The following is a 12,802-nucleotide window of genomic DNA, read 5'->3' as shown; positions in this document are numbered from 1 at the left end:
TTATTGTCTTGGTGATACATTTTCACAAACAATTATAAACTGGAAACTAGATTTATTTATATTGCTTGTAGTGTAGTATTTAAGAAATCTCTGCCTGTTCTACATCAGTGAATATAAATTCCTCTGTTATCTCAAAAAATCTCTGTCAGTGATGTGATAATATTCATATGACTACAAAGAAGACCAGTTAATACGACTACTATTCAAATTTACGCATCAACTACTAATGACAAGGATGAGGAAATTGAAGATTTTTACCAATTTATGCAGTTTGAAATTGAACAAACATGCAGTCAAGATCCATTAATAATTACTGGTGATTTGAATGCCAAAGTTGGAATCGAGAAATAAGTTTAGTAGTTGGAATACATGGTTTTGGTGATAGAAACCGCATTGGAGATCGTATGATAGAATTTTCCAAGGCTGGCAACTTATTCTTTGCAGATACCTTTTTCAACAACATAAATGATTATTCCACATGAGGATCTCACCAGATGGGATACACAGGAATCAAATGGACTACATCTATGGAAAGAGACAATGGAGAACTCAATATCATCAGTTAGAACATGACCAGTGCCCCACTGCAGAAGAGGCAGCAATTGCTCATGTGTAAGTGCAAATAGAAACTGAAGAAAATGAAAAGAAATCCACAAGAACTAAAGTATGACCTTGAGTATATCCCATCTCTAAAGATTATCTCAGGAATAGATTTGATGCATTGAACACTAATGACTGAAGAACAGATGACTTTTGGGATTATATCAAGGATGTCATAAAAAAAAAAAAAAAACAGGATGTCATTAAAAAGACAGGAAAGAAAGAAGAAACAAAATGGATGTCAGAAGAGACTCTGAAACATGCTCTTGAAATAGAGTAGCTAAAGCAATTGGAAAAATGATAAACTAAAAGAACTGAATAGAAGATTTCAAAGGCCAGCTAGAGAAGATAAAGTAAATTATTATAATGAAATGTACAAAGACCTGAAGTTAGAAAACAAAAAGGGAAGAATATGCTCATCATTTCTCAAGCTAAAAGAACTGAAGAAAAAGTTCAAGCCTCAAGTTGCAATACTGAAGGATTCTATGGGAATGATATTGAACAAGGCAAGAAGCATCAAAAGAAGGTGGAAAAAATACAGTCACTGTACCAGAAAGAATTGGTCATGTTCAACCATTTCATGAGGTAGCATATAATTTAGAAGCTATGGTGGTAAATTAAGACATTCAAGGTGCGCTGAAGGCATTGTTGAAACACAAGGCTACAGGAATTGATGGAATACCAATTGAAATGCTTCACCAAGTGGATCCAATGCCGGAATCACTCACTTATCTGTGCCAAGAAATTTGGAAGAAAATGACCTGACCAATTGACTAGAAAAAATCCTTGTTTGTGTCCATTCCAAAAAAGATGATCCAACAGAATGGGGGAATTATCAAACATTGTCATTATCATAGGCAAGTAAAGTTGTTCTGAAGATAATTAAAAAATAGTAGCTAGAGAACATCTATAGTGAACTGCTAGAAATTCAAGCCAGATTCAGACGATGTGGAACAAGGAATATCATTGCTCATGTTAGATAAATCTTGACTGAAAACAGAGAGCAATAGAAAGATGTTTTCCTGTATTTTGTTGAGTATGAAAAGGAATTTGACTGTGTGGGTCATAACAAATTATGGGTAACATTCAGGAGAATGGGAATTCCAGAACACTTAGGTGTGCCCATGTATAGCCACTACATAGACAATGAAGCAGTGGTTTAAACAGAACAAGGAGATATTTCATGGTTAAACATCTGGAAAGCTGTTCATCTGGATTTTATCCTTACACTTTTATTATTCAATCTGTGTGCTGAGCAAATGATCCAAGAGACTGGACTATATAAAGAAGAATATGGCTTCAGGATTGGAGGAAAACTCATTAATCACCTGAGATATGTTCATGTCACACATGGACTGCTGAAACTGAAGAGGACTTGAAGCAGTAATTGATGAAGATGAAAGCCACAGCCTTCAGTAAGAATTACACCTCAACATAAAGAAAACAAAAATTCTTACAAATGGACCAGTAATATCACAATAAATGGAGAAAAGATTGAAGTTGTCAGGGATTTCATTTTACTTGGATCTGCAAACAATGCCCATGGAAGCAACCATCAAGAAATCAAATGATGTATTTCACTGGGCAAACCTGCTGCAGAAGACTTTTATAATGTGCCAGAAAGAAAGATGTCACTTTGAGGACTAAGGTGTGCTTCACGTTAGCCATGATATTTTCAAAAGGCTCATATGTAAAAGCTGGACAATGAATAAAGAAGACTAAATAATTTATTCCTTTGAATCGTGGTGTTGGTGAAGTATACTGAATATACAATGCATTGCCCTAAGAGTGAAAAAATCAATTTTGGAAGAAATACTGCCAGAATGTTCCTTGGAAGAGAAGATGAAGAGACTTTTTCTCACACACATATTTTGGACATATTTCCGGGAGACACCATTCCCTGGAGTAGGACATCATTCCTGGTAAAATAGAGAGTCAGCAAAAAAAGAGGATGACTTTCAATGAGATGGACTAAATAGTTGCTACCAACATGGGCTCAACAATTTTGAGAATGGTCTGCAAAGTATTTTTTCTGTTTCACATAGGTTTTCTATGTGTCAGAACTGACTCATCTGTACCTAACCACAACAGCAACAAGTCAGCCATATTATGGTTGTACTATACATCTTGTTTAAGCATTCATCTACTGAAGGACACTTGTACTTCCAGTTTTATCTACTATAAAAAATATATAATGAAAATTCATGTATAGATTTTTATATAAACATAAGTTTTTATTTCTCTAGATTAATAGCCCAACATGTCTATTGTTGGGTAATATCATAAGTATTGCGAGCTCTGGTAACATAGTGGCTAAGACACTTGCCTGCTAACCAGATGGCTGGCGGTTCAAACCCACTAGCCACTCCTCGGAAGGAAGGTTGGGCAATCCTACTTCCGTAGTGATACTGCCTCGGAAACCCAAGGAGGGGTCGCTATGAGTCGGGGCCGACTCGACGGCACACAACAACAACAACAACAACATCATAAGTATATGGTTAATTTTTGAAGAAACTGCCACCTATTTTCCACTTTCCATTCCCACAAATAATATAAGAGTGATCGAGATTCTTTATATTCTCTCAAAACTTTGGTGTTATCAGCCTTTTTGTGCATTTGGTTTTATTTCAGCCATACTGACAGGTATGTATCCGGTCACTTTCTGGTCGATTCTGACTCATGGCGACTCTATCTGTGTCAGAGTAGAGCTGTACCACATGGGGTTTCTCATTGGCTCATTCTTCTTACCTAGATATCCAGGCTTTTCTTCTGAGGCACTTCTGGGTAGATTTGAACCTCCGACCTTTTGTTTAGCGGCCAAATACATTAACTGTTTGTCTTACCCAAGGTCTCTGAAAGATGTGTAGTAATATCTAATACGTGTTTTCAATTAAATTTTCATTTCCTAGTGGTCATTCATCTACACCAAGAAATTTGGAAGACAGCTACCTGGACAACTGACTGGAAGACATTCATATTTGAACCCATTACCAAGAAAAATGATCTAACAATTGGAAATTATCAAACAATATCATTAATATAACTTGCAACAGTGATCAGTGATGTTGACATTTTCTCATGCGCTTATTTACCATCTATGTATTCTCTTAAATGAAATGACTTTTTATGTATTTTGGTCATTTTCTAATTGGATATTTTTTAATGCTGTGTTCAGAGTTTTTAAAAACATTTTCAATACTTTTTTTGGGGTATGTAATTCACAGATATTTTCTTCTAGTCTGTAATTTATCTTTTTATTCACTTAGGAAAGTCTTTTTTGTGTCAAGTCTAAGCATCTTTCACTTAGATTTAGGCCCCAAAGATTTCACCTTATCCATTTCCTAAAATATTTAGAGTTTTATATTTTACATTTAACTCTGTGATTCATATTTACTTTGAGTTAATTTTTGCACAGGATATGAGGTTTCAACTGAAATCTCCTCAGTTTCAAATCTCTGACAAAAATGAGTTGGGAATATTTGTATGGGTCTATTTCTGCATTCTCTATTCTGTTCCATTGATCTGTCCCTTCACCAATACCACACAGCCTTGATTACGATAGTTATATTGTTCTTGTTAGGTGCCATCAAGTCAATTCTGACTCATAATGACCTCATGTACAACAGAACCAAACACTGCCCTGTCCTGTGTCATCCTCACAATCATTGCTATGCTTAAGCCCATTGTTACAGCCTCTGTGTCAATCCATCTCCTTGAGGGTCTTCCTCTTTTTTCCCTGACCCACTAGTTTACCAAGTATGATATCCTTCTCCAGGGCCTGGTCCCTTCTGATAACATGACCAAAGTATAAGGAAAAGGAAGCCAACCTTCCTTCTAAGGAACATTCTGTACTTCTTCCAAGACAGATTTGTTTGTTCTTCTGCCAGTCCATGATATAGTCAATATTCCTCAACAACACCATATTTCTATATGAGGGATGGCATTGCTAATGTCACATGGATCTTGGCTTAAAGCAGAGAATACCAGGAAGATGTTTACCTGTTTTATTGACTATGCAAAGGCATTTGACTGTGTGGATTATAACAAATTATGGATAACATTGTGAAGAACTGGAATTCAGAACACTTAATTGTCCTCCTAAGGAAACTATACATAGGCCAAGAGACAGTTGTTCAAATAGAACAAAGAGATACTGAATGGTCTAAAATCAGGAAAGTTGTGCGTCAGGGATGTATGCCTTCACCATATTTATTCAGTCCCTATGCTGAGCAAATAATCAAGAAGCTGGGCTATGTGAAGAAGAAGGAAAATATTATTATTAGAAGACTTATTAACAGCCTTCACTATGCAGATGGCAAAGCTTGCTTGCTGAAAGTGAAGATCACTTGAAAGACTTACTGAAGAAGATCAGGACTACAACCTTCAGTAGTAACATAAAGAAAACAAAAAATCCTTACAACTGGACCAATAAGTAACATTACAATAAATGAAAAAGATTGAAGGTGTCCGGGATTTCATTTTAGTTGGATCCACAATCGACACCCATGGAAGTAGCAATCAAGAAATCAGACATTGTATTGCACTGTAAAGACCTCTTTACAGTGTTAAAGAACAAAGATGTCACTTTGAAGAATAAGGAGCACCTGACTCAAATCATTGTCTTTTCAATAGCCTCATATGCATGTGAAAGTTGGACAATGAATAAGGAAGACTGCAGAAGAATTGATGCATTTGAATTGTGTTGGTCACGACTGATGAAAATACCATGGACTGGCAAAAGTAGAACAGATCTGTCTTGCAAGTACATCTGGAGTGCTCCCTAGAGGCAAGAATGGCCAGACTTTGCCTCAGATACTTTGGTTATATTGTCAGAATGAACCAGAGTTGATGCTTTTGTGTTGTGGTGTTGCTGAAGATACTGAAAGTACCATGGACTGCAAGAAGAACTAACAAATCTGTCCCAGAAGAAGTGCAGCTGGATGCTCCTTGGAAGTGAGAATGGCCAGAATTCATCTTACCTGCTTTTGTCATGTTGTCAGAAGGGACTATTCCCTGGAGAAGGATATCATGCTTGGTAAAACGGATGGTCAAAAAAGGGGTAGACCCTCAATAAGATGGGTTGGCAAAGTGGCTACAATAATGGGCTGAAGCATCGCAAGTATTTGAGGATTGTGTAGGACTGAGTAATGTTACATTCTGTTATATATAGGGTCACTATGAGTTGGTGTCAACTGAACAGCACCTAACAACAACAAAAAAAAACAAGGCTTAAAATCAAATAGAGTGATCCCTTCCACTTTATCCTTTTTCAAAATTATGTCAGGTGTTCTAGGTCTTTATCTTTCCACAGCATTGTTAGAAAAAAATAGTGTGTCTTTATGGTAGTTAAGCTTGTGTGTCAACTTGGTTGGGCCCGGTTGAGTGGCTGGGCAGCTGGATGTAGTATTCCCTATGATGAGACTGGTAATCAACTCCATGGTGGAATCTACTGTGAGCAGATGAGTAGTTACCTTAGGGATGTGGTCTACCTCCTGTATATAAGGAGAAGCCTTGGGGATAGTCTCTAGCTTATGGCACGCTTGAACTGTGCATGTAGCTGGGTCGTTGTTCAGCAGTATGCCATTCTCTGCCACCCTTGGGACTTTCAATGGACTTGAATTAATACCCTGTTGTGTGGTTTGGTAACATCAGGACTATGCCTTTTTACTTGTCAACCTTAGGCTTGTCAGTCTTAGCAACCAGCAGCTGTCTGAATGAAGTAAACCTCTAGCTTCAGTGGGCCAGAAGCAGGAGGCAGAGCTGAAGCCCAAGGTTGAGGGGCTTCCACTCAGCCCTTAGAGCCTGGCACTTTGAAGTTGCACTTAAAGCCTCCAAATTGTAAGAATAAACTCCTGTTTGTTAAAGCCACCCCATTTGTGGTCTATTCCTGTCAGAGTTACACTTGGTAACCAAAACAGTCTTTAAAAAAGCTTTGCTGAAATTTTGATAGGACTGCATTAAATCTGTAGGTTATTTTGGGGAAAATTGGCATCTGTACTATGTTGACCTTTTCAGTCCCTGATCGTAATGCATCTCTCCATTTATTTAGGTGTTCTTTGGTATCTTTAATTATCATTTTATAATTTTTACCATTAAAATTTATATATGATTAATTAAGTTTATAGCTAATTGCCCTTTTATTATTAAAGAGGTTAAGTAACTTGTTCAAATTTATTTTGCAAGTCATCGGTTAATGATTTCAGCAGGAATTGTCTAGGTCTCTGATTTGCATTAAACATTAGCTTAATCATAATGAAGTGTGGTGACAGTGGAAGCATTTCTTCACAGGCAGGAAATCTGTTCTTCTTCTTATATGTGCTTATTTTCCCCTAAAACTTGGTACAGGCAGGGTGGGTGCTGTCAGGGTTGAAGGAAATACCAGACTTCGTATCCCTAGAGCTAGAGCTATAGGGTATGCTTGGCTTCAGCACTATTTAATAAGGATATTATCTGCATATCTAGGGAGCAAGAGTAATGCTAGCAAGATGAATTCACTAAGAGAAAATAGAAAGTACAGGCTGCAGATTGTGGATGTGTCCTAGAGAAGATCTTTTCCCGTATTAACTCTGTTCTAACTTTCCACTCTCAAGCTGGATGAACCAAGCAGAAAATATAGTTAGAATTCAAAAGACATATACCAAGACGCATGTGTTTCTGCTCACAGCAGCTGGAAAATGTTTGGTCTTTGATGTGGAGAATTAATGGGCTCCCACAAGTGCTAACAGGGTCTGCTGGGGCCATAAGAACAAACTCTTCATTCTTGACATACAAGCTTGCCACCTGGGGATCTAGTAATCCCATACCTTATTTGGAGAAGTATTGATTTAAGACTCTGGAGAGATAATAAAATGTCTCAGCTGATTCATAGAAGGGATTAAGAGAGAAAAACGATTTCTCAAGATCCCAACTGATTGAAAAAGGGAGAACTCTGGGGAGGTGTGTTATCTACTAATAAACTCACAGACTGGATATCTTACCAGACTACGAGAAGGAGATATCTAATCTGGATTTTCAGACCAAACCTAAGAACGCTGCTTCTCAACCAAAACCCAGAAATGATACAGGCAAGTGTAGGGGAATGCCCAGAAGATGCAGCAAGAGGATACTAAGAAACTCCTCTGTAAACTGATTACTGAGAAGGGGTTGGAGTGATAGAGGAGGACCACATCTCCATACCCTATAGCTCTGAATAGATGTCTAGATCTCAACCTGAAGTTCATATTACTTGGAAAGAGACTTGGCCATGAGTACCTAAGTCTATCATGCCCAGTGGTATGAATATGGTAATCTTTCCACATAGGGGTATAACACCTCTTCCTTGGATTCTCCCATCTAGATGATAAACACAGAAGCATCTCTTGTTCTACCAAAATTTTAAATGAGGCAGAGAAGGGTTATTGCTATAAATGGGTGAAAATTTCTCGACTTTCTATAGGCTCAACAATAGATTCTTCCTCTTGATGCAATTCTCAACCTTCATAATCCTTGTCCCTCTCTATGATCTTTGCTTAGCTTTTGTCTCTTCTCCAATGATCCTTCTCAGAAACCAGGAGCAGCATGTAGTTGAGGATAGGTGCATTTCTCATAGTGTGAAGTATGGTGATTTTATAGCTCTCTCTTATACCTTCAGAACTGGGTAGATATAAATGACATTTTTGGTAATAGGAAAAAGAAAACTTTGAGTTGAAGGTTAGTGGCAAAATAAAACGAATCCTTCTGATTTTGGGTAGTTTTCTCTGTAGTTCTTCATGCTTGTGCTACATAATTCTTTTACAAATACAAAAAAAATAAAGTTCTCACAAAATTGAGTGGGGCATCAGATTGGCCTAAAAAAGTTAGCTGTGGAAAGGTTGTTGTTGTTGTTACATGCTGTTGAGTTGGGCCCGACTCATAGTGATCCCTCCTTGGGTTCCGAGGTAGTATCACTACGGAAGTAGATTGCCCAACCTTCCTTCTGAGGAGTGGCTGGTGGGTTTGAACCACCAGCCTTCTGGTTAGCAGACAAGTGCATTAGACACTATGCTCCTAGAGCTCCTTAGAGAAAGAAAATTGAAGACAGAATATGACATTGTATTTAGAGGACAGAAGAGAATGATCTGTGTGGTATTGTTTTTACATCCAGTGAATAAGGAACAAACATCACTCATTGTATTTTCAATATGCACAACATTTTTAAGTATGTCAATTCTAGGGAAAGAGTATGGAAAGTTTGAAGTGATTCTGTTAACTTTCCATCTCCTAAAGTCAAGGCAAGAATGTTGAAGTATCTCCTAACACCCAACTGTCTGGCAATTCTTCATTGCTGAAATCCATTGCAGTTAGATTTCACTTGTACAAGTATGAGATGAGAAAACAATTCAATTTGGGGGCATGTAAAGGACTGTGACTTCTGCTGGAAAATAAGTTAAAAGGGACACACTTGTATGCTACCATCTTTTTAATTTGATTTTTAAAAAGTTTGAAGAAACTCTTTTTGTATTGTGCAGGAAGGAAATACTCAGGACATGCATTTGTTCCAATTCAGCCATTTACGAATGAATAGATTTCCTCATCCTCTGTCTTTGTGAGACTTCCCTATCTTGGTAAATAATTTAACAATTCTTCTATTTGCTCAAATCAAAATCTGGGATTAATCCTTTTTCCCCTCACTTCTATTTCTAACTCACCATGAACTCTTCTTGCTACTGTCTCAAATATGTATCATTATATGTTAACTTTCCTTCATTTCCACTGCTTTTGTCCTACTCAAAGTCATCATCACTTCTTACCTCGATTATTTCTATGGCTTTCTTTTCTTTTGCTTCACCATAATCCATTCTTCACATGGCTCTCTGAGTAAATCATTCTGAAATGTGAATCAGTCTATATCACCTTTCCCTCCTCTACTATGAGTTTTAAAACTCTCTGATGTCTTCTCCTCACATTTTTAATAAAAATAAAAAAATGTTCTCATGGTTTTTAAAGCCCTGTGAAACCTGATCACTTTATCAGACCACATTGCCTAATGTCCCTCTCCAGTTTGCTCATAAAAACCGAGTCATGCTGGTATTCTCCTCTGAATGAAACCATTTTTTCTCTAGATCTTTATATGATTAGCTCTTTTTGTGAGTCAGGTCTCAGCTTAAATGCCACTTCCTCAGATGTGCACAGTCCCAGACACAAAGTACTATATTAAAGTATATTCAATCCAGTCCAACAATTATTTATTATATTATACTGTTCTGTGTTAAAATTGTATTTATATTTGCCTGAAATTGTAATATTTATTTTCTAATTTAATTTGAGTTCATAAGATTGGGGAATTTGTCCTGGAAACCATTTGTTTCCAGTGCTTAAAGTGCTATGACAAACACAGGTGAGTGCTTAAAGATATTGGATGAACTAACAAATGAGTGCATGCTATATGTTTAGTACGTTTTTAGGTGTTGAAAAAAGACAAATACAATGTTGTTTCTACACACAAGGAGCCCGTAGTTTGGAAGAGATGTTAAAACCATTAATTCCAATATCTGATAAGAACACATCTTCCCTCTTCCACAGGCAACTCTCTGTTTGTAGCAATGAAGCTCTTATTGAGTACTGGGGAGAGGACCATGGCTCGGAGTAAAAGGAAAGATACAAGGAAGATGGTTGTGTAAAATATAAAGGGAGAACTTGAAGGGAGAGAGAAGATCAGGTTCTGGGGAGTTATTTCAGTGAACCTACAGAAAGAGAATAGACAAAGAGAAAGATACTAGAAGGAATAAAGAAAATAAAAATGTCAAACTGAAAGATACTTTTGTGAGCCTTCTCATTGGCTATCCTAAGTATTTATTCTAGCCCCAGAATTTAAAATGCTCCCATTTACAATGACTTTGGGCTGTTATCAATTACTCTCCAGTGTCCAAAAAACACCTAATAAATACTTGATGTAAATAATCTTTCTGCAACCACTAAAACATAAAATAGGGAGGTAAGGTGTCTCTTCCTCAGGTCTGTTTGCTCCTCAGCAAAAGGGGTAGTGGCACAGATGCTCCTCTCATAATTTTCTTCCTTAGACTCCTGGGAATTCGTTGAGACTCAGAGAAAAAGCCTATATGCAGGACAATAAAGAATAGAAATCACTACTGTGAAATAAATTATATTTCTGAGTATTAGACTGGACTAAGGTTAAAGCAAAAACCAAACTCACTGCCACTGAGTTTATTCTGACTCATAGTGACCCCCTTTGGGTTCCTGAGTGGTAAATCTTTACAGATGTAGATTGCCCAGTCTTCCTGCTGGGAAATGTATGGGGTATTTACACTGCCAATCTTCTGGTTAGCAGTCAAATGCCTTAGGCACTAAGCCCCCAGGGATTCTTTTATGTCATCTGCATAGTTGAGGGAAACTTTCTAATTGCAGATAGGGAGTTGGTTAAAATGCAGATGCTCAAGAGACATACCATGGATTTGATTAAGCAGATGCTGGGCCAGAGAATGTGCAACTAAGAACACAAAAACTACAGGTTGTCCTAAGACTATATTTGAGAAACAATGGCTTATATTGATGTAATTATTATCTTTAAGAAAGAATTCTGAGGCAATATGACTGGAATCATACTTTGAAAATAGAGCTGCATTTCTGTGGTCATAACTGAGAGAGAAAGACATTTTCTTCAAGATTAACCCAACATGTGGCCCAGCAACAGCTCCAGTTCCTTCCTGCTGACTGGTTTTCCAGGCTTGGAGACATCTCACCCGTGGATTTCCATGCCCTTCTTCTTTGTGTACATCACTGTCCTTTTTGGCAACGGCACCCTCATCCTTCTCATCAAAGAAGATCACAATCTTCATGAACCCATGTACTACTTCCTGGCCATGCTGGCAGCCACAGATTTAGGGCTGACCTTGACTACAATGCCCTCAGTGCTGGGAGTCCTCTGATTGGATCTCAGGGAGATTGGAAATGGAGCTTGCTTTTCCCAGGCCTACTTTATACACTCACTTTCCTTTGTAGAGTCTGGAGTTTTGCTTGCCATGGCCTATGACTGCTTTGTTGCCATCTGCAATCCTCTTAGATACACCTCTATCCTCACCAATAGTAGAGTGGTAAAGATTGGCCTGGGAATTCTGATGAGGGGATTTGTATCTGTTATTCCTCCAATTACGCCCCTCTATTTTTTTCTATATTGCCACTCCCATGTCCTTTCTCATGCATTCTGCCTTCACCAGGATGTTATCAAACTGGCCTGTGCAGATATCACCTTCAATCTTCTGTATCCAGTTGTACTTGTGGTCTTCATATTTGTGCTGGATTCTCTGACTATCTTCATCTCTTACATGTTGATATTCAAGAGTGTTCTGAGCCTTGCTTCCAGACAGGAGAAGTCCAAAGCCCTCAATACCTGTGTGTCCCATGTTTGCTGTGTCCTGGTTTTCTATCACAGTGATTGGATTATCTCTGATTCATTGGTTAGAGAAGCAGGTTCCACACATCCTCCACCTCATTATGAGCTACATCTATTTTCTGTTCCCTCCATTAACGACCCCTGTAATCTACAGTGTCAAGACCAAACGGATCCAGAGCGGCATTCTCCACGTTTTTACTACTGATAGACTTGGAGCTTGATCTATGGTCATATGATCTCTCACAGAATGTGAAAATTCTGATTTTTGGCAAAGGAGCAAAGGATCTTCATATCTGCACTCAGCAGCCTTCATAAAATAGCTTTTGTGGTAAAAGTACAAATTGTCCTAAGGAATCCTTTTATGTCCAAGTTTCTGACCTAGCTGCATACTTCTTCTTCTTCTTTTATATTTATATCCCTATTTACTGAATATCTTTCTGCATCTGCCACTCAATGCTTGTGATAAAAATATCTTAAGTATCTATAGGTATTTTTATAATGTAACTTAACACATATGTCTTTGAGTTTAGAAATGTCTGTCACAGCAGCAGAGTTATCAGGATATAAAATTAAGAGTCTGTCTGGATGAAATGGAATAAAGCTTAGTCCGCTTATATCCAATCTAATCTCCAACTGCCATGAATTACCCCACAAATGTCCAAACAACCTATGAGAAATTGTATTTTTGTTATAAAAGCCCAGGAATTTTCCTGCAAAAATATATAAATGCTTTCCTAGTCAGTGCTATATTCATTAAAACATTTTCCCAACTATATGTTTGACTCTTCTATCTTCATTAAATAATCATGAATTTGTGTTAAGAATCATGAACTT

The 12,802-nt window shown here is 37.6% G+C and overlaps 1 protein-coding gene across 1 annotated transcript; it reads left to right on the top strand.

Moving 5' to 3' along the window:
- Nucleotides 1–11,252: 11,252 nt before the first annotated feature.
- On the top strand, nucleotides 11,253–12,189 carry LOC103210156 (olfactory receptor 51B5-like). The gene is given in 2 exon segments (XM_042782881.1): nucleotides 11,253–12,001; nucleotides 12,003–12,189. Coding segments are annotated over 2 exon segments (936 nt in total).
- Nucleotides 12,190–12,802: the final 613 nt, after the last annotated feature.

The sequence above is a fragment of the Orycteropus afer genome, unplaced genomic scaffold (genome assembly GCF_000298275.1).
Source record: "Orycteropus afer afer isolate SDZICR_OR568_19922 unplaced genomic scaffold, OryAfe1.0 scaffold00014, whole genome shotgun sequence".
NCBI lineage: Eukaryota > Metazoa > Chordata > Mammalia > Tubulidentata > Orycteropodidae > Orycteropus > Orycteropus afer.
The sequence above is the reverse complement of the archived record's forward strand: the minus strand, read 5'-3'. Positions and strand labels throughout refer to the sequence as shown.